The sequence below is a fragment of the Thunnus thynnus genome, chromosome 17 (assembly GCF_963924715.1).
Source record: "Thunnus thynnus chromosome 17, fThuThy2.1, whole genome shotgun sequence".
Taxonomy (NCBI): domain Eukaryota; kingdom Metazoa; phylum Chordata; class Actinopteri; order Scombriformes; family Scombridae; genus Thunnus; species Thunnus thynnus.
The window spans coordinates 10,841,388-10,862,477 of record NC_089533.1 but is presented as its reverse complement, the minus strand read 5'-3'; the positions used below and the strand labels follow the sequence as shown (position 1 = coordinate 10,862,477).

Sequence of the window (21,090 nt, the reverse complement as noted above, 5' to 3'; positions counted from 1 at the left end):
GTGTATGTGGATACATCATTAGTGAAAATTACCTACTTAAGTTTATTCATAATATTCAATAATATTGTTTTGACAGTCAATAAAAATTGGGTCACTCATATTTGTAACTTTTATTTTATTTTTTTCTGGCATGTAAAGTACAAATAATTAAACAATTCCATGAAAAAGTCTTCAAGCGTCTTCAGCTGAAATCCCAGTAATAAATATCCTAGACTAAACTGAAAGGTTTTTTTTTTCTTTGTTAAATTTTATCATTGTTCATTTGGTCATGTTTGGAAGTATGAGATTTTGTATTTCATCTGCTGACATTGGTGTCAGCCGAACTGTTTTGATCATTTTCACCTTTGATTTGTTCTACCATTCCAGGAAAATGTAAGAAAAACATCACTAAGTTACTGCGTCCCCTCTTCTAAATAAATAGACACAAAATACAGTTGGTTGAGAAACAGAAGGACCACTCACCCCTTTACTACCCTAGAGACTCGCAAGAAAACCTTCCTGCAGCTTTTCTGAGCTCTGTAATATTTTGCCGGAGCTCTTGGTTGGGTTTCCAAACACATCTTGACCCTAAAGAACATCATTGTTTCAATAGCACAAATTGATATGGGAATTGATACAGATGATCTCAGTATTAGAATGCTTTTACAGAAACAGAACCCTTAATATCCCTTTTTTTTTTTTTGTAAATCAGCCCATCAGCATAAACAGGAAAGCATCTTGTGAGCATGTCAAACCTAGGACATCCCCCTCTGTTCCTGGCTAGTTGCTGGACCCTCAAATGGGCCAAAGCCTCACTACAGGGGCTGTCCCATGTCTCAGGGGTTCACCGAGTGGTTGAAAAAACAAGACTGTGATTAGATTAAATAATTAAAAGATTTTCATTTAACAAGACAAACAGAACACAGGCAGTAAAGGCATAACATCTAGCACACAGCATGTATGTTTATACACTTCAATTAGTTAAATATAGCAGTGCATTCTTTGACTATGGAGAACGTTTCCAAATCGTACTTCTAAAGCTGTTTTTCTATTTGTCCCCCTTTTAAGAAACGAAATGGTGTAACCACAATTTTGGCAAACTTAAAATCTTTTAAACTTGCAAATATAATGAAATAAACCATAAATATACACAAAACATACTTTATACGAGGCAATAATAATAATCATAATAAATAGTTTTTAAGTTAACAATAAGTTAAAACTACAAGCTTAAAGTCGCCCAAATAATACAAGTTTGTTGGCGCTATTTTGAATTTTTTCAGTTTAAATTATTTTATGTTGCAACAAAAGCTACCACAGACTTTTACAAACACAATCGAACACAGTTTGATTGAAATAAAAAAATCTAACTAAGTCTAAAATCTGCATACACTGTAAAAACTGCAATTAATTAAATAATGGAAGAAAAATAACAAACTGTACCCAATCAATGCAACCAAACATAATCTTTGACCCATGTGTGTTCTCTATGGCAACATCAACAACACAAATACGCTAATTTAACAAGTGAGTCTTGATATGTAAATGAAATCAATAAATTACAGGAAAAAAAAAATGATATTTGAAATTGACATGGGCTAAAACTGATGATATATTAGACAGTATTCCTTTCAAGGTCATTGAGAATTGCTCTATTAAGTCAGCCGTCATGCAGTTTGTTTGAGCTTGCATGGTCAGAGCACAAATTAGGGGCTGAGGAAGTGATTATGGAAAGTTATAGATCAGAGCTCTCATTGCTTGTTTGATTTTCTTAATGAGTCTGCTCATTTTAATGTTTTTGTCTGAACTTTTGTTCCTTTCACTATTCCGCAAACCTTTTCAGTGTGACGTTTAATTTCTTTTTTAAAAAATATATATCATTTGTTCTCAGTCAATATAAAAACAAAGCACATTGCACTTACTGTTCCATAGGAAAGTTTTTTTGTCTTTTTAAATGATTATTGTTGTTGCTCAAGCAGTGTAGTACTGTTTCCTGCCATGGTCCTTGGCTCTCTACTGTACATTAGGTGAGGGTCTTTGTATAGACTGTGTATGAAAGGTTATTTCGGGCTGTGGGTTTGGTTTGTGGGTTGACTGTACTACATCGGACATGGCTGGGTAAACAACTCTAGCTGCAGTTCAACGTGGTCTGTTATCTCGGTTGTTCCTAACGTCTATCACTGGTCTCACCAAGTGCTTGATCCTACTGTGCTTGATCCTACTATCTCTTGCAAATTGCCCGACCCAAAATAGCTAGATTAGTCCTTTTTATGTGGTCAGCTCTGAAAACACCAGCAACAATCATTCAGAGTATTTTGGGGAATGAAACAGTATGAGTAAGATCGAAAGGTGCCAGAATAAGTATTTGAAGTGGTGCAATGTTAACAGTTTTAAAGGATTAAATTCGTCACAAGACAAAGCAGATGATATAAATGTTGGGGGAAGTATATTATATGGATGCATAGGAATTTTCCTTTGTCAAGAGGTGAGTTGATTCATCAGTAATGTATTTTTGATATGCCTTTTTTATCATTCGGTGTCTGCATGAAATGTGTGCAAATGGGATTGCTTGCAACTGTTTCATTTTAGCATTTGGTTTTATGGTTTTAGGATTTACAAATGCAAACTGATATGCGCAACTTAGATATTCAAAAGTAATGATAACTTAAATTGTAGAGGGTCCTTTTTCAATAAATAACATAGATTTGTACAGCAATTACTCGGGGAATTATATAGTTAGTCTTAATTTATCCTTCTTGGTACTGACTTGCAAAGCAATTCTTTGGCAAAAATCAAATCTATCTAATCATAAAGAATCATGCTCAATGTTCATTATGAATCTGCGTTTTACCTTTTTATTTGCAAGCAGCAATTCAGTTTTTCAGCTGGGCAACGAGCCGGTCTTACAGCAGCTTTGTCTGGGATTCTCAAGTCAAAGAACTTCACTTCACTGCACCATCATTGAAGCAACATTGTACACAACTTCAGGACAAGAGATGTGAGTGTGTATAAGCACTCAAAAGTATAGATGTGTCTGTCAGGTTATACCCCCAACTGTTTAGTCGAACTTTTTTTTTTTTTTTTACATCAGATTTGTTTTTGTCAAGTTTGTTTTAAAATTTTTGATATGGTTGAATGGTTAAGTTTGTATGAGATACAATGTTCCTTCGCCCCCTCCCTAAATCCCCACCCATACACCGCATGCTTGTTCCCCCTTGCTCTGCAAAGATCAGAGGGTTTAAAATAAAGCCATGCGATGTCCCAATTTTTCCAAGCTTAAGAATCTGTAAAAATTCAGCACAAGGTCTTGTTCCTTTGTATGTATAAAAATAGATTTATCTCTAATGTAATCCTTTCAAAGAGATCGTCCTCTTTGGCTAACACAGCGTCATTTAGAAAAGCAAAAGCAAAAATGTCTTGAATATAGTTGACCTTATTTAATCTATTATCATGTGCAGATGTCTTCATATTGAAAGACATTAGCTCTCCCCATGGTAAATCTTAAGTCTGGTCTGTAACAGACATTTCAGCTAGACAGGTTGGCCTTAATGTTTCATCAAGGGTGCCATAAATAATTCTCATGCAATTGGGTTGTTGGGGATATTTTGAGAAATGCTTTTTTTTGTGGTAGTGCCAAACAGATCTGAAGCAAATAAATAAAAATACCTTTCTGTAGTAAACAGAAGTATAATTATGACACTTATTTGCAGGCTTGATGTTGTTCAGTTGTCTTTTGAGAGGGCAGGAGTTCAAAGTTTCTGGGAAGCTTTTAAGAGAATAGAGGGGTTTAAAATAAAACTGAGGAGTATTTGGCAAAACTGGAGGAACTGGTAATCTCTCTCCTCAAAGGATCAGTGATAATTTTAGCATTGCCAGATATCATCGCTCACACATGTGACTAAGTCAGTTTTAAATGTTCGGTCATTTGGAACTGCAGTTCTCTTAATCTGCTCTATGCATGTTGTTACTTTAGAGCTCATGTATTCCGCTGAATGGTAAACTTTTAGCTCTTTTACTCAGGGAGCTTCTATCTGTGCACTAGAGTCTAGACTGAAGAATAATACCGGTGCTCTTGAGTTTTTGCTCATCTGTGTTCTGCAGACCTGCCCAGACCATTGGTCAGTCCATGGGGTGTGTTTGACATTTATTTCAGAATTGCAGCTACCTGGTTCATAATCATATTATAACTATTAAATCTCCTGCTTTCATTTTCTATATCAATCTGAAGATATAACCTTTCTTGAGTACAGAGAACAATAGAATTTGGTTGTCTTTCACATTTTGTTGGCTTTTTCTCTTTACCTTTTACACCAGATGACCTTTCAATTGAAGGCAGCTCACACCAAATCATGGCTGACAAAGCTGTGCAAAGTAACATGGCCTGTGGATAATGTAAAATACAGGTGCAATGAAAAAAAATGATGCAAAAAGTGAAAAGACACCGGTATTTTCCTTTGAAGTGGCTGTGTTATGGTGAAACGGTTTTCCCCTCACTCTCGTCACTCTAGCCTACCAGAGAATTACTAATGAACACTGCCAATCTGTTCTGTGTTCACAGACAGTCTGCTTGTGTTGAATCCATCCTGAGGATAGATTAGAAAAATACAGGAACTTGTTTTGTTTTAGTGGACTAAATATGTGTATAACTTCTAGTAAGTAATTATTGAACTGTGTTTCTGTGATACATAAGTGTACTATTGTGTTGTTTGGTGTGAGACTGTGAGGGAAAGAGTGATTCTGATGGCCTTCGGACTACTCTTTTCTGTGACCAGTATTCATTAGTTCACCTAAATCATATTGGGTCTGAGCTAACAAGCTCACATAGGGTAGAGAAACTGCCTTTACACTAGGCACCACCTAATGCAGGTCAGGAAACAGTAGTCAAAGTTTCTAGAAAATGCTTACATACTCGGCTATTATAACCACCTTAAATATTGAATATATAGTTATATTTTAATAGACGTATATAAGAGAACACTGTTTTTTAATTTAATTTTCTTTGATCTAAAAAAATCGCTGATTCAAAATGCCCAAGTGTAAAAAAGTGACTACATCCTCTCCAGCAAGATAATGGGAGAGATGGTGGGGTAAGAGTTTGGGTAAATTGCACATATTCGTTCATTTAAATTTTTGATCGTTTTGTTCATCAGTTGTCATTATTTGCCTGAATTCAATCAAAGCACTCAGCGCACATTCTTTGTCACATTCGTTAGACTGTCTCCTAAATAGATAGCTCTCACCCTTACCCAACAAACCAGCTATGTACCCCTTCTAATTCAATCCAGGCAAATATAGGGAAGGACTAGCATGTTGTGTAAAGAGAAAAGAAAAACTCCACTAGTGTGTTTGTTTGAAACTCTGACTTGTGTATGCTTGCGTATGAATATGTTTGGTTATGTGTGTGCGTGTGTGTGAATCTGCATGTCTGTATTTGTGATTATATATTATGAATTTGTGTGACAATGTGTCAGAGAGAGACTCAGTCCAGGCCCATGTAGAGTGATGGCACAGGGAGCTCAGGTTGCTCTCCCTGCAGGTCGAAGGAGCTGGCACCAGCAGCCTCTCTCTCAGGCTTTGTGCTGCTTGCTGGTCTTGAAGGAAACCTGCAGCACGCGGTCACCCAGGCGGTAGCCATTGAGGCTAGCGATAGCCATGGCGGCTTCATCGTAGTTGGTCATGGTGACAAAGCCAAAGCCCTTACATTTGTTGGTGGTGAAGTCACGGATGACCTTGACGTTGGTGACAGCACCGAAAGGCCCAAAGAGCTGCCACAGGACGCTCTCGTCCGCCTCAGGGGACAGGTTGTAGACAAAGATGCACCAGCCGGCTCCAGTTGGACCAGTAAGGTTGACCCCAGCCAGGCTTGTCATGCTGTCAATGGTGATCGGTGAGAATCTGGGGAAGAGAGTGGGAGAGCTACCATGGGTGTCATTCTGAAGTTCCACACAACATTCAATTCTCTACACTGTTTTTTATGGGCATGTATCTGTGAGAAATGATAAAGCTTGTAGTCAGCTATGGAGTCGGGGGACCCCATCTCCATCCCCTCTGCTGTACAGTAAGTGGATAAACGTGTGGGCACCACAGTGGCTCCAAACTACCTGCTTTCATACAAAATGACACTGTGTTCCCTGAGACACAAACACCCACACAATCTGCATATTTTCTCATTTTCTCTGCTGACCAAAGCCTCTGTAAGAATTAAACACATGAATCACAATGTTCAACTGAAATCACAGTATTGAACAAAACACAGAAACCTAGAGAGGGATGAAAAGCAAATTGGAATCAAATCATACAAAAACTGGAGCAAACAGAGGAGACGCAAACGGAATCTGGTATGTCCATGCTGGTGAAAAAAAGGGGACATTAAAGCAACTGAAACTGACAATGTTAGTTCATAAATAAATACATATAAATTATTTCTATTAATTAAAACAAAAGAACAAAAAGGTTAAACAAAGCCATGCCAGAATACCCTGCTGTTAGAAGGCTGCATCATTGCTTATTACAGTTGCAGACAGCATTTTGTTGTCTGGATTATGGCCATTATATCTGATTTCAAGATGAAGTCAGCAGTTGGTATTCCGGGCACTTTGTTTGAGGTTTTATTTTGGCATGGATGCTTTTGAAAGTACACCTTTAGCATTTACCTCTTGACTCCGTAGCTGGCGTTTAGTAAATTGTCGAGTCTGCAACGCAAGAGGGAGAATGAAGGGGATGCAGAAGTTAGTTATGCGATCTACAAGGAAGGGGGGCTTTCAGTTAACATGTAGCTCCTTCACCAGCTGGCCTGCAGAGGGCATCCTTCACTGCAACGCAGTTCCAAACCATCCAACCACAAACTGATGGGGTATTAAATAGTCCTGGGATTATGTGTCTCAGCTGGTATTTATTGTTCATTGTAAATTCAGTTGTTTAAGCTCCAAATTAGATTCCCCTTCAGAAGTTTAATTGTAAGATAAACAAATCCTGTAACCTAGGTCATATCACATCTGTAGATTCAACAAAATTATCCATACTGAGTAAGAAAGCATTCCAAACTTAAGAAGGTATTTTTTTATGGTACAGGCATTGCATCGCCCTTAAATAACTTTGTTTGTAAGTTTCAATGAAAATGTTTATGAAATGTCTTTATTCAAAATTACACATAGATGTGGCCAAAGTCTGGCAATTTCTTTGTGATGCCTACAATGCCTATGACGTATAGGCAAAATTTAAAGGTTCAGTATGAGTCAGTATGAAACCAAGAATTATGTAGCTTTAGGTTTTTATTGTACTTGGAAAAATCTGGTCTCTTACATTGGTTTTGAGCTGTTATTTGGATCTGGTCCCTTTCCAAGTGAAGGGATCACGCTGCAGTTTAAAAGAAAGTCAGAGAAAAAGAGTGAGAAGGAGGGATAATGCCATATTGCCAATTCCTTCTGTACTATAAGGAATTCATATTGCTTAAATGAGTAGTATACTAATTAGTTGTGTTAATATTGACAAAAAAAATGTTTTTTAAAAAAAATATTTTTGAACATCCAATTTTTCATATTATAAAACTAGACCACATTTGCTGTTGGGGTGTGCCACTTCATCTGGTGGATAGTTTTTGAACATAGCCACATTTATTCTAAACACTTCTGCAGTGTAGTTGAGGCTTGATAATTGTCAAAAACTTGACTTGACTCTGACTGTTGACTCAGAAATGATATTCCATATCATAGTAAAACAATGAAATGTTGACACACCTAACACTGCGATCATAAAATAGTGGGATGTTGAGTTTGCTTAAAAGAGTACTCCACCGATTTAACATTGCTCTCCTGTAACATTGTTGATTCACAATGGACCTGTTTTTTTTAAAGGATCAAAATCGATGCAGCCGAGCCAGAGATACCGTCTTTTTTACTCCATGCATTCTTTTTTCATGTCAATATCCTTACCCTGGCTACTCGATTCACTCAACTGTACAGAGTCGGGTGTCTTATGCTAGTAGCGGCTAATGTTGCCTCAAGCCACTAGCCTTATACAGAGAGGAGAAGCGGGCCACAGAGTTCTGGTAACCTCACTTCTTTCTAGCTCCACACCCTCATTTTATTTTTCATTTTCAAACTTGTAGTCTTCAGCATCAACAGACGTTACCTTAAGTGACATCACTTGAGGCAATTTATCAGATTTTGTGCAGCTCCTTCTGGAGCCACAAATGGCTTTATACAGTGTTTTTCACATATGCAGTATGTATGTAGTAGTCCCCAATACCTGTAAACAGACGATGTGTAAAATCGATGGAGTTCCCCTTTAAGCAGACTAGTTTTGCTTAAGCAAGGCAACACAGCAGGATGACCTGTGATTTGGTCTTGGAACAGTAGCTTTTTACAGACTATCTGTTGGTTAGTGACGGTCTCACAAGTGATGTGAGGTTGGTAAAGGTTCAGTACCTGAAACGCTGAGTCTGGTGGTGCAGGGGCCCTGTGTAGCGGCGGGCAGCAGTCTGGTACAGCTGAGTCAGTAAGGCCTGGCCTGTCTTCTGGCTGGGATTGTTGGCGAACTTGACAGTGATGGGCTCGGCGGCACCCAAAGGCTTTTGTCCGTTCAGACCTTTGATGGCCTCCTCTGCTTCATTTCGCTTGTCAAACCGGATGAAGCCCACTCCTCGTGATATGCCTGCTCCGAATAAGAAAACAGACCAATGTTACTACCTTGGCATCAAGGACTGTTGCTGCCTACCAGTCTCATTGGCCTGACTCAGGGTAGATAGTTAATCCAGAAAAATAAGAAATGGTGCTTGATTGGCAGCATGGGAAGTTAAATAAGGCGATACCTGTAACTTGGTCCACTAGAATACGGGATGTGATGATGCGACCATATTGGGAGAAGAGCTGTTCCATGTCCTTCTGGCTCATCGTCTTGGGGAGTCCACTCACATAGAGGTTGGCATCACGAATAGAAGCTGAGCTTGGCCGGGCATATGATACCTATAAAACCGAGAGGCAATAAATCAGTCACGTGCATTTTCTATATAGCCCAGAAACCGCAAGTTTGTCTCAGAGTGCTAAAATCTGAGAAAAACAAGCACTTTAACTTAAGAAATGTGTTTGAAAACTCTGAAGTAATTGGATTGGAGTTTCAGAGGAATTGCCAACAAACCACATTTTTACTAACAAGTTTTTATTTTCACCCCTGCTGATTCCTCCTTATTCGTCATCTCCACAAACCCAACTGTCTCTTTGCTATCTGTGGAATTAATCAGTGCCTTTAAGCTCACACTCAGCCACTGCGAGACTGTCAAAGCCACTGTGTGATGAATGTAACCATTACCCAATCTGATACCAATCATCAGTCAACAAGCCTGAGTGTCAGCTTTGTTTTGCAGTGAAAAACATCGGCTTTAGTTGACGTATTTTCCTGAATTCACCAGTGACTTAATTAGTGCACGGCCATTTTTGGTGCGTCTGTGTTTATATCCCTTATGGTTTTCTGTTGGTCTGCTTTCATAATATTCTACATCTTACACTGCAGAGGAATATCTGATTGGTTGTAAAAGTCACACAGATATTCAGGTTTTTGTTTTTATGGCACAATGTGAACACGTATGATAGATTGTCCAGTTCAGTGCATTGTTGTGAGTGTTGTGTTTGTGTGTGATGGAGAGACAGAGTGAGTGTTGTCTGAGATAGGCAGAGCTGCCTTCCCTGTCCTGCCTCTTTCCTTTGTCTCTATCCTCTGGGGGAGAACAGCTCTACTGGCAAACAGCAAACAATGTAAATGCATCACAAGACCTGCAGGATCCTTGACAACTTGACAACACACAAACATTGGTTTTAGAGATCTTATGTATATGATTTGAATATAAATGTTCAAGTACTTTTCAATAAATACTTGTAGCATTGAAATAGATTTTGCTTTGCTTGAGCAAATGAAGCCGTGACGCGAATTAAAAGAACTTGTAAATTATCTTTTAAGTGAATACAGGTGTTCTGGTTTCATCGATCAGCACTAAGCACCAGTGGCTATTGTGTACACAGACAGACTGTATGAGCAGGAGGGTTGTGTGGTGCAGTGATTAGGGTGTTCTGGACGAGTCAGGGGGGAGCTGCTGCGTTTGGGGAGCAGAGGCTGCCCTATAATTAACCCTCTCCCTGTCGCTCCCACAGTACAGATGGTGCCTGAAGCCCATATGGCCTCTAATCCTGTCATTGGCATTCTGCTCTCTGAGCTACTCCCTACCCTTCTACTTCTGCCCCCTTCATCACAGCCTCACCCCTCTCTATTGATGCCTTCTGCAAAATCTAGGAAAGAAAACTAGTATTGACCATAGGAGTCGTTTTTAAAAATTCAGAATAAATGATTGAGAAATTAATTAGAAACTGACTGATCTATGAATAGACCCATCAAATTATTAATGAATGTCATAACATAAGCGGAATAATTTAACAATTTCGACACCCCTGCTACATGGTTGTTTCAGTGTATGAAGTTTTATCTTGTTTATCCTGTCTTTCAAAGCTTATGCATACAGTGAATCAAAATTATATACAAATCTACACATATTCGTTCTTCAAAAAAAGGAACCAAATCAAGTATTCCACTTTTCCTGCTTAGAGCTTGTTATTTGATCAGTTATAAGTCAGAATTAACATCCTCGTTCATGGACAGCTGTTGGATGATCACCTGCTCTGCTCTTTCAGAGATTCAATTTCCCAATACTGCAGTTTGTCTCAGTAATCTTTGATCTACTTTGATCCGTTCGGGGGGGATGGAAGGAGGTAGGGTTTAATAATATGCTCCCTCTTTCCCTCATCTGATTTTTGGACAAAGAAGGCCCCTAATTAGCCTAGATTGGAGGCAGATGGGGTAACCTGGACTGACCCTCGTGCACCACAGTCACAGGCTTCCTAATTACATTTCCATCACAATAACCTCTGCATGCTGTCCGCCCCTTGCTTTCTGACCTCCACTCTCCCCTTCTCTTTTCACTCTTTCTCTCGCTTCCTTTGTTCTAGCCACTGCTCCCTTCTGCCTCCTCCTCCCCGTTTTCCTCCCCTCCCTCTGTCACGTCTGTCGCCACCTCTCTCAACCCCCCTTGACAAAAGCTCCACTTCCTTTCTTTTTGTCCACCAAGCCATCAAGAATAAACAATAATAATAATAATAATAATGATAATAATAATAATAATGATAATAGCAGATATTTTAGAGAGTAAAGTTCTGCTTACCTTGATTGTTTTAGTTTGCAGTTTGAGACCATTGAGTGTGTTGATGGCCTTATCTGCATCATTTGGATCCACATAGTTTACAAAGCCATATCCCAAACTCTGACCTGGAGACAAAGAAAGAGGCATTGTGTCAGTGATTCTGAAAAAACAGTTGTGGTGATAATATCTTGTTCAGTGCAGACAAAGTTGTACCTGTTATCTTGTCTCTGACTAGCTTGCAGGACTCAATCTCTCCAATGCTACCAAACAAACTTTTAAACTCTTCTTGGGTCATGTTCTGAGGCAGATAGTTGACGATCAGGTTGGTTTTGCTGTCGTCTGTTGAGCCGTTGGTGCTGATGACAGGACCGTTTGGCAGACTGGTTCCGCTTGGACCGTTGGACACCTGGGTTTCCATGGTGCTGATTATCTGCTGAGGAAGAGGGTGGTGTTAGATTCATAATTCACAAAGAAACATATGGTTGTATCAATGCGTATGTCTAATATTTAACATAGAATACATCTACAAATATTAACTATGCACACAGCCACGTGCACAGTCTGTCCACTTTGTCATTGTCTGAAGGAAAGGTCAGGAATCAGCATTGCTAAAACGGAGATGGATACGAAGTCTGATTTATCATATCCCCTCCCCCCATTTCACCCCATATTTCCTCCACGCTCTCTCCCTGCCTCTGGTCCTGCAGATGTCACAGTCCCCTTTTCCTTACTCCTCCCCTCCCCCTACTCTCTTCCAGGGTCAAACACCATTACATCATTACACAGGAATGGATAATAGTGATGGTGGGGTTGGGAGGGGGGGGCAAAAGAAGACGGACAAAAGGGAGAGTGACAATGTTAAATGGATTTAATGCTACAATAAATGAGCAATATCATGGTTTGGTAAAGAAATAGGTTAGGATTACACATTTGCTCTTCTGACTTTGATAAGGATTCTTTGTGGTCAACTGATTTTTATTTTTGTAAATGGAGTAAGGGTGTGGGTTAGTGCACACTATAGTGTTTGTGTCTCTTGTGTTGCTCTGGACTACACTGTGTTGCTTAATTTGATCCACAGGGGATTCTCTGGGAACATCTGTGTGGTCAGAAACAAAACTTCCTGCTCCACTTTCCCTCTCCTTTCCTCAACACCTAGTTCTCTGTCTGGGTCATTATTTCCTGTGTAAATCTACATGGAAAACCACTGCAAAAAAATGTTAAATATGTTGTGGTGTATATGTAGTTGTAGTGTTTGTATTAGATATTAGAAGAATAAATTATGTGCTAAAAGCCCTTTTTTCATCTATTTAAATTTTGAATCCTATTTTACAAAGCTCATATTGACAATAATTCCATGCAAAATGTCCCATCATATAAATTATCTTTTGCATGTGTTATTTTTGTGTTGTGTTTGTATTGACAGGCTTTTGTTTCAGTCGCACAGCATTAGATTAAATCTGTCATTTATTTCACTTCAAGTAAATAACTACGGAAGTTAAGAGTTATGTTCTTTGTGTTGACTCATGAAACTGAAATTTCTGCCGTGTGTGCATTTGCATTAGAGTACTATCTGAATATTTTGTGCATCCAGTACCTGTATTCCTTGTAACAAAAAAACATTGTCTATTTTGATAAACAGTTTTAATGAATGTACATGCTGTGGTAGTAGGGCCAAAATGTAAATTATGTCAGATTATGGGTTCACACTGTTGCATATCTCTGACTGGTGGGCATTATGTATGTTAATAGGGCTAAACGAGTCTCCTCTAAAGCTCTTGGGGTCCTACAATGTAGTCCAAAGCAACAAAGGGACTTAATTAATGAAGCTTCTATGGCAGAATTATTTCAGAATTATATTCAGGGAATTTCCTGACTTGATAGACAAATATGAGTCCCTGAAACAAATATTATTTATAACAGAAATATTTACTTGGCAATTAGCCCCTCTAGCTTTGTGTCACTGTGTCGTCTAATAACACATAACCAGCTTTATTTTAATTCTCAAATAGGAAAGAACATGTTATGCTTCCTTCAGTTTTTTTCTTTATTGGTAACCTAGGAATGATGACAGACAGAGTGAGAGTTATGGATGAGAGTTATGAATTTCATCTAGTGTGGAAATGTGGGCTTTCACAGTCCGCTGTCTCTTAAATCCGCCTACTTTTTGTATTTTTCTGTTTCTATGTTATAATCACATAACTTAAAGAATGTGTTCCTGTCTTGCGCTCTTTCTCCCTTTTCTAACATCTACAAATAGGTCTGTATAACCTGCCTTTTCCCCTCATCTCTGTAACCTGCTGTCTTGCTTTGAGCCTCACCTCGACTAAGGTTGCCCAGGTAACAGTCCCTCAAAGACTGCATTGTTTCTAATGGCTGAATGGCTTTTCTTGCTTTAAGCTCGGTGTGTGTTTGCGTCTGTGTGTATTAGGAGCAGATGCATGGAGGTCAGACATTTTTTTTCTCTTTGTATTAATATGATGTGGCTTTGCAGAAGTAGGAAATATCTGTAAGTCAAATTGATAATGACAAGGGGAAAACATCACAGAGGAAAAGGAGCACAGTGACGGAGTTAAGATAGCCTAAAAATAAAATATTTCAAACACACATCTACACACAAAGGCATTGCAACAGAGAATAGCAACGCCCTGTCCCGTAAAAATTTAGATGCACAGCTAAAACGCCCGCTGCCTTCATAAATTATGATATGAAATTATGACATGTTGACAAAAAAGGTGAAATCAAGCTGTTATGTCATATTCATTGTTATATGAACCAATACATCGTGATCACAGTGTGATGTGATGCATCTGACTAACAGAAATGTGAGCAACTGAATGTGTCCTAAATATGACAAAAGCATTTTAAAGGGAAAAAAACCCCCCATATTAGGGCAAATTTGACTCGCCAACTGAAATAACCCTCAGCGTGGCAGAACACACATCCCCAGTGAACAGTGTGAAGTTATATAATTCACAGAGCCACTGAGTAGGGGCTGGGCACTGAGATTGGCTGACACAAGCAGCAACTAAGATTAAGGTTTCATACAGAAATAGAGAGAAACAGCATGCTTTGAAGTTATTTGAGACAAATATAAAAGATTAAAAAAAAAACCACAGAGGATTCTTTAATCTTTAGGGTGTCATATTATTATTATTATACTTATATTGTACACTAACAAGTTTTGTTTGCAGTAAAGCGACAATAAATCAGTGTGACGTTGTAGGAATGCCTACAATAGCATGAATAATCACAATATGCTAAGTATAAATCTACTCAAGCTATAGGCTCCAGTCACTTCTGACTGCAGTAGACAATAAAAATGTTCAATCCAGGGGTATCATGTAACCATGAAGTCCTGAGTGTGAATATATGGCGTATCATTGCCCCTCCTCTCTTAACATATTTCTTTTTTATCTATTTAATAAGGATGAAAACGTGTCATAGAAATAATCTTTTAAAGTAAATCTTCTTTTAAGATTAGATTCCAGTTGTTAGGGTAGCACTGTGTGTCCTAAACTGCTTTTTTCTATTTTGGGGGTCTGCGAGATCTCCCTTAATATTTAATGTACTGCATCAGCATCGCCTACACATGGTCCCAGACTTGCACGCAAACAAGAGCCCTGCCTCCTCTGCCAAACACATGAACCCAGACTTGCACGCAAACAAGAGCCCTGCCTCCACTGCCAAGCACACATACCACCTACACTGTACACTATTAAATTACAAAACACAGAAGCATTACATGACTAAATGTAAATGTAACCATGTTCTCTGTCTTCTGAGTACATTTAAACAGCTTTCCCAATTCATTTCTGCTCCAGATACAGTACAACACTGCAGGCTATACTGTACAGAAGAATTATTGTTTCCTAGTTTGTCATTACATGAGATTTGCCATGTTACATGTTACAGTGCATTAAGAATCACCAGAAATGTAATTTAAATGACTGTTAGATATGAGAGATAGGTTAAGTATTTTGTTTTGGCATGCAGTCCCAGCAAAAAAGGAAAGATAATTTTAGTATTTTAGTAGATTTAAACTGTATGTGTGTAGTGTGTTTTAGTTTTTTCTTTGTGTAGACAAAACTAATCTTGAATCAAATGGACATTTAAAAAAGTCCAGCTGGATATATGACTAACAATTACAGCAATGATGTTAACAACGATTTCTCCCTTTTAAAATATAACCTTGCCTCTTGTCCACATTATTATGCTTTATATATATATATTTTTCTTTTTTGGAAGGCATGAATCAAAACTGAATGCTAGGCTGAAGTGTAAATGAGCCTTCTAAATAACACCGATTACAGGATTATCCCAAACAAAGGGCATTAGCCACACTCTCTGCAGCTTAAGGGATCATGGTGGCAGCTGTAAAACAACAGGACGACAGGAGTCACAGCTCATGTCAGCCATGCACTGAGGCTCCCCTTCTATTCTCCGCTCCGCAGACTAAGATTTCTAAAAGATTTCAGCCCCCTGAGTATGTGCCGCTTTGATAAGATGGGAGCAGACAACGTCAAAAGGCTCGGGGAGACAAATCTGTCTTGCAAGTCCTTGTAGCATGCGGAGCGCTATCCAGCGTGCTGAAAAAGGGAGTGGCCTTCGGACGGTCTCATTTGAGGCCACAGAGGCCCCTTGAATCCAGCAAGGACCACCGAGCTGTTTTATTTATTTATCTTTTTTTGTTGGATTTTAAAACGTTTTAATTCGAGTCATTAAAATAAAAAAAAAACATGCACGGCTATTAATGAATAACAGAACCCCTCGGATTTCTCTGTGCCTTTTATTTACCCTCCTTTTTAAAAGGCAAGACTTGTGAGCTCTGCAGGCATTCATGAACCGGAGCGCCTTTTTGCTGAATAAACGTATTGAAACGACCAAACAAAAGAGCCACCCGTTCCTCCTCTTCTCCCTCGCAGAGGCTATGGCAGCACTATGAATATTAATGTAAACAGTGGCGCTTTGTGTCGTGGCCAGGGGCTGCAGGACTCTCCGGGAACAATGATTGTTACAGTTGCCAGCTCCAAGTCAAAAACGCCATGATAGGTCAAATTAAAAAAAAAACAAACATCAATCCTTGATATTCTGATGATTTTTATCGTTTCCTCTCCCAGAATAAGCAGTTTTATATTAAGTGATAGTTGTTAATTCAATATTGAATAGGCGTATAGGGCGGATGACCACCACTGTAAATAAAGATTAAAGTCATTTCCTCATATAATCATCAATCAATAATAACACTTGTTGTGATGTGCCCTGTGCCATGAAAAGTACATTATCAATATTTGTCGCCTAAAAAGATTATTGTAAGGGAAAACGTAGCCCAAGAGATTCATTTTTTCAGTCTTAGAGATGAAAGGTACATTCCCTACCTCTTTTCTTCCCTACAGGCTTTATATTTGTGGCTGATAATTACATGAAGTCATGGGCAACAGGAGGCAAATCACCCTTACATAACACAATTTGCATTTAACGTCTCATAAGTTAGACAAGCCATGTCTTGACTGTAGAAATGTAACATGATCATAATATTTTGGACACTGTCTAAAATGGCCTCTAACCTTTTAAATCACCAGCCCAAAAAAAAAAAAAAAGAGATTGAAATTCTATAGGCCCAGCAGCACGTTTTACTTAACATCAAATAGTTAAGACTGGTTTTCTGTGATGGCCTCGGCTGTCCTTGTCCTTGAATTGTGTAAGTGCATCGCAAAGGTTGTCTGACTCAACGCTTTTATTTGCTTGGCACTGCGGTACAGGCATGGAGGACTGCGGACCATGTGGAGGGGAGCTACAGCCTCTGTCGGTGTGACACTGTCTAGGCCTGCAAGGGGACAATAGGTAATGTACAACAAAGAGGAAAAATAAAAACTGGAGGTTGAAAACATGTCAGGTGGACAGCTTGAGCCTCACAGACAATGAAACAACGTGCTGTCCACTTCCATTTTGCACCATTTTTCTAACTATATCTCTGGCCATTTCAAATTCAGATCTCAAAGTTCTTCATGGGTCTAAATTTCATGAACCAACTCCACCTCTCACATCATATTCCTTTTATGCCTTTAATTATTTATTTTGTTTGTCTACTACACTTATATAATTTGTAGATATAATAATAATAATTTCATAATTCCCAAACAGGAGACTAATAAAATTGTATAGTGATTTTTTTTATGTCTCACTTTAATAAGCAGGTTTTTTTTTTTCAAACCTGCACGTAATTTAAAGTTGGACCACGAGCAGCATCCACGCTGTTTCCACGTTTCTTATTCATTTCCTGGCTTCTGTAATTTAGTGCAAATGTGTCTAGTCTTAATTGATCCTCTTATGTAAACTATCTGCTGTCAAGCGTAGAGCGTGTCAAGAGGTAAAGCGGAGTAGGCCGTTTGAGGCTTTCAGGCCCTCGTTTGGTGTGCTCAAGTCCAGCAGAGACACGCCCAATCCAGCCGTCGGCACAGAGCAAAGCTAATTTATCACCGCTCACATCTCCTTTTATCCGACAAGCGTGATGCAAGCATGGCCATCTTGTAACGTATGTGATGTGATACTTGGGAAGAAATGCGCTTAAAATGGAGATGTCCGTGCGCGTCCTTACTGTCGCGGCCTCTGAGATTTCCAGCCCATTTACTCGGTTGCATCGCAACGAAACCCTGAGGAATTTGGACTTTGTCTGATTCAATGCAAACCAACGGATGCGTAATCTCCCTCCTCCCCCCCACCCCCTCCCCCTCCCGGAGTGACTCGACCCTTTTTTTTCCTCCCTTTGCCTTGTTGGATGGACCCTCAGCCTCCGAGGCATCATGTTTTGTCTCAGAAAACCGTCTCCAGCATCCTTGTGTTGCACCAGCCAAAGAAAGCCAGTCCTCCCCCCACCCCACTGAAGCCTGCGCCTCATCGTCTTTCTCCCTCTCCATCACTACCGTCGTGCGGAATTCCTAGATCCTGACTCCTGCATCATTAAAGAAATCTATTCATAGCTGCGACATTTAGGTAGTCGGAACGGCTGTGATACAAACAAGCTGTGCTATCTAAAATGGAAGGATAAAGACTTTATCCATCGCTGAGGATGACTGCAGGCTGGAGCGCAGCCTTGCATGGCGCATCACTCAGTGTGAGACTGCTAATTGCCACTATCGATCGTTAATCTTATCATAATAATATAGCAATGCATATTGGATAAAAACGTAGGACACTAATCCCAAAGCTCCACTATGTTCTGGCATGTTGGCATAGCCATGGAGCTCTATTTAAAACAAACTGCACTAGACATATATCAGTAAGAAAGATGTGAAATGAATCTGTGTATGGCTAAATCACATGTGTGCATGTATTGCAGTGCATAACAAATAAAATACAAATGGACTGAGATACAATGTAGGCATGCAGGTATAACATCCCCTTTACAAATATAAGAGAAATAGAGACATACGTACAGTAACCATTCTTGACGTACAATGAAAGAAATCTAGGTCCTTCTTTGCACTGGTCTTGAAGCTGAAGTCTGAGGCTCTATATGCTCTTCGGCCTTTAATATATATGGCCCTTCTGTTCTGTCAGGAGTCCAAATTAAAAGAAAAAAAAAGAAAAAAAGGAAAAAAAATACAATCTTCGACAGGGGATCTCAGCCCTTTGAGATTGTAGGTGTCCTCTTTAGGATGAAAATGAGGAGAAAGGGGTTTTCTACTGGATGATGATGAGGGAGAGCGTTCTCTCCGAGTGGCGTGGGCGATGGTTCAGAAAAAAAGAGAAGCAGTGATCCTCAGCAGGGTGTGTCCAGGGGAGGGTGTTCTGGTTCTGCTGTTTTTGTGTGTATAATTCCCTGCTCCTCTCGCAGTCTCCTTCTGTGCCTCTGCTGCAATGTTCTTCTTTTATGCGTCCTCCTGGCTGGCAGAGCGCGCTGCTGATTGGCTAATTGTGCAGGGAGGGTACTACATGGCAGCCATTGCAATGCGCTCCTCTCCCATTATCCCCTTCAGGAGAGATCACCAAGAGCCCCCCCCCTCCACCCCATCCCCACCCCCCATCCTCCCCTCCCTCTTCCATCCCTGCCCTTCCATCTCTCCACTCCCTCTTTCTTGCTGCCCTTCCTTTCTTCCTGCCCCCCTCTTCACACACACACGCAGAGCGGAGTGAATAGGACTCCACCTGCACTTTCAGAACAGATGGGTGCAGCAGAAGACAGCAGACTTGTCTCTCTCATTCCCCACACTTTGCACTCACTTCTCCCTCAGCACAACCCCTTCCTTTTTCTCTCATTCTCCATTTAGGCCTATTTGAAACCATAGCAAACAACTTCGCTCTTTAGGCCTTTGTCTTTGCGAATAAAAGCAATTTGGAGTATAGAGTCGGCAGACTTTCTGAGTCCACATTCTTAGCTGATAATCATGGCGTTAAAGCAATGGGGGAAAAAGACACAAAATATGCCATAATTGTGTGTGAATAGTGGCTAGAAACAAAGCATTAAATCCAAAATAAGGCTAATGAGTGGATGATTTCTGGACCTCTCATATGCAAGGCAGATGGCTAGCTATAGGGTCAGGTGCAGATATGAGAATAACAAATTAGATACCCTCTGAATTAATTCATGTCTCTTCTGTGTAAAGTTGAAAAAGGTGCAGTTGTAGCTCCGATCAGGGCTGTGTGGTGAATGATGACCCTTTCTTTGCTCTATGGGCAGAAATGTAGCCAGCAGTGATTTTTTTTTTTTTTTTGTCTTTACTTTACGACATCCCAGTATCCCCTTCCTGAGGAGTTCTCGTCCCTCTCTGCCCACCTCCTGCTGCTCCCTCCTGTGTCCCTAGCTGTGTGGTGAGTGCTCACTGAGACATGCTGTTTGGGCTCATCTATAATGCATCTCCTGCCCCGGGACATCATGTGTGACAAATGACCTATTTCTGTGCAGACCCCCATAGGGCCTTGACCTGGGGGTGGGGGGTGGGGGGGGGGTGAGTGTGCATGCGTAAATCAGTGTATGTTTGTTTATTTGTGTACGAGTGTAAGGTTGCTGTTCATGTGTGGGAGTGAGACGGTGAAGCGGAGATGTGCTTTGTATAGAAATAATAATGCCTCCTGTGTGTTTTGTTTTTTTTTTGCGTTGATGAGTGGACAAGTGGTGCTGATGTGAGGCCTCCTGCAAAAACAGTCGCTCCTTCAGCTGTGCTCTCCCCAGCTGACCTTGAGGAGTCCTCAGATGTCTCTGGCTTTAAGGAGAGATGATGCAAGGGAGGAAATTGTTTGCATTATTGACATTGACCACTTGCCTTCGATGGATCTGTGGATGGATGTTTGTCTATACTCAGATGAAGATATAGCACGGGACATACAAGTCACTATTTTTACTCTGCTGTATTCTCTTATTGTTTCCCCCATGTTACAGTCCCTTCCTTCTCCATCACTCTTGTATACCCGTTTCTTCTTTTCTGTCATTGTCCTGCAGCTCTCTTCCAGTCAGATTCTGAACATGGGCCCTGTCTGATATTTTACATAATTGCCTTACATAAGTAGCAAGCTCGGCTCTGAGCTTGGATGATATTAGTGGAGATGAATATTGCATGAGGAAAGCACTCGTTAAGCGTTAATAAGAGGATAGAGATGGAGCCCCACTGTCAGTCTGTCTTAAACCCGCCCCCACCGTTCTGTCAAGCAGTGACTCAACTCAGCCTGGATGCGCTGGAGCCTTTGAGTCAGTTTGTTAGGGAGGGAGAAAGAATGCGTGTCTATACGTGTGCACGCGCACGTGTGTGTCTCTGCCGGTGTGTATGGACGTCTGAGAAGAGGCGACGAGGTTCGGTCATTAGGTGCTTGTGTTTTTTCCATCTTTGTTGGCTGAATAAAAGCAGCTCTTGTAACACAAAGGCACCCAGGTCCGTCAACTGACTGCAGCCCCACTTACAGTTCACACTTAATGTGAATAAATGGGCTTAATTGTG

At 40.1% G+C, this 21,090-nt stretch overlaps 1 protein-coding gene across 10 annotated transcripts; it reads right to left on the bottom strand.

Moving 5' to 3' along the window:
* Window positions 1–95: 95 nt before the first annotated feature.
* elavl3 (ELAV like neuron-specific RNA binding protein 3) lies at window positions 96–19,141 on the bottom strand. Of its 10 annotated transcripts, none has more exons than XM_067570979.1 (8): window positions 18,595–19,141; window positions 11,375–11,591; window positions 11,183–11,286; window positions 8,789–8,942; window positions 8,406–8,634; window positions 7,282–7,335; window positions 6,633–6,671; window positions 96–5,895 (listed from the first exon to the last, which is right to left on the bottom strand). In XM_067570979.1, exons 1-8 carry the CDS (start codon window positions 18,601–18,603, stop codon window positions 5,547–5,549), a joined length of 1,155 nt encoding a protein of 384 aa, XP_067427080.1. In that variant the 5' UTR covers window positions 18,604–19,141; the 3' UTR covers window positions 96–5,546. The 10 variants fall into 10 exon arrangements, with proteins under 10 accessions (XP_067427080.1, XP_067427082.1, XP_067427081.1 ...); XM_067570981.1 differs by having other exon boundaries at window positions 96–5,874; XM_067570980.1 differs by having other exon boundaries at window positions 8,406–8,631; window positions 18,595–19,139.
* Window positions 19,142–21,090: the final 1,949 nt, after the last annotated feature.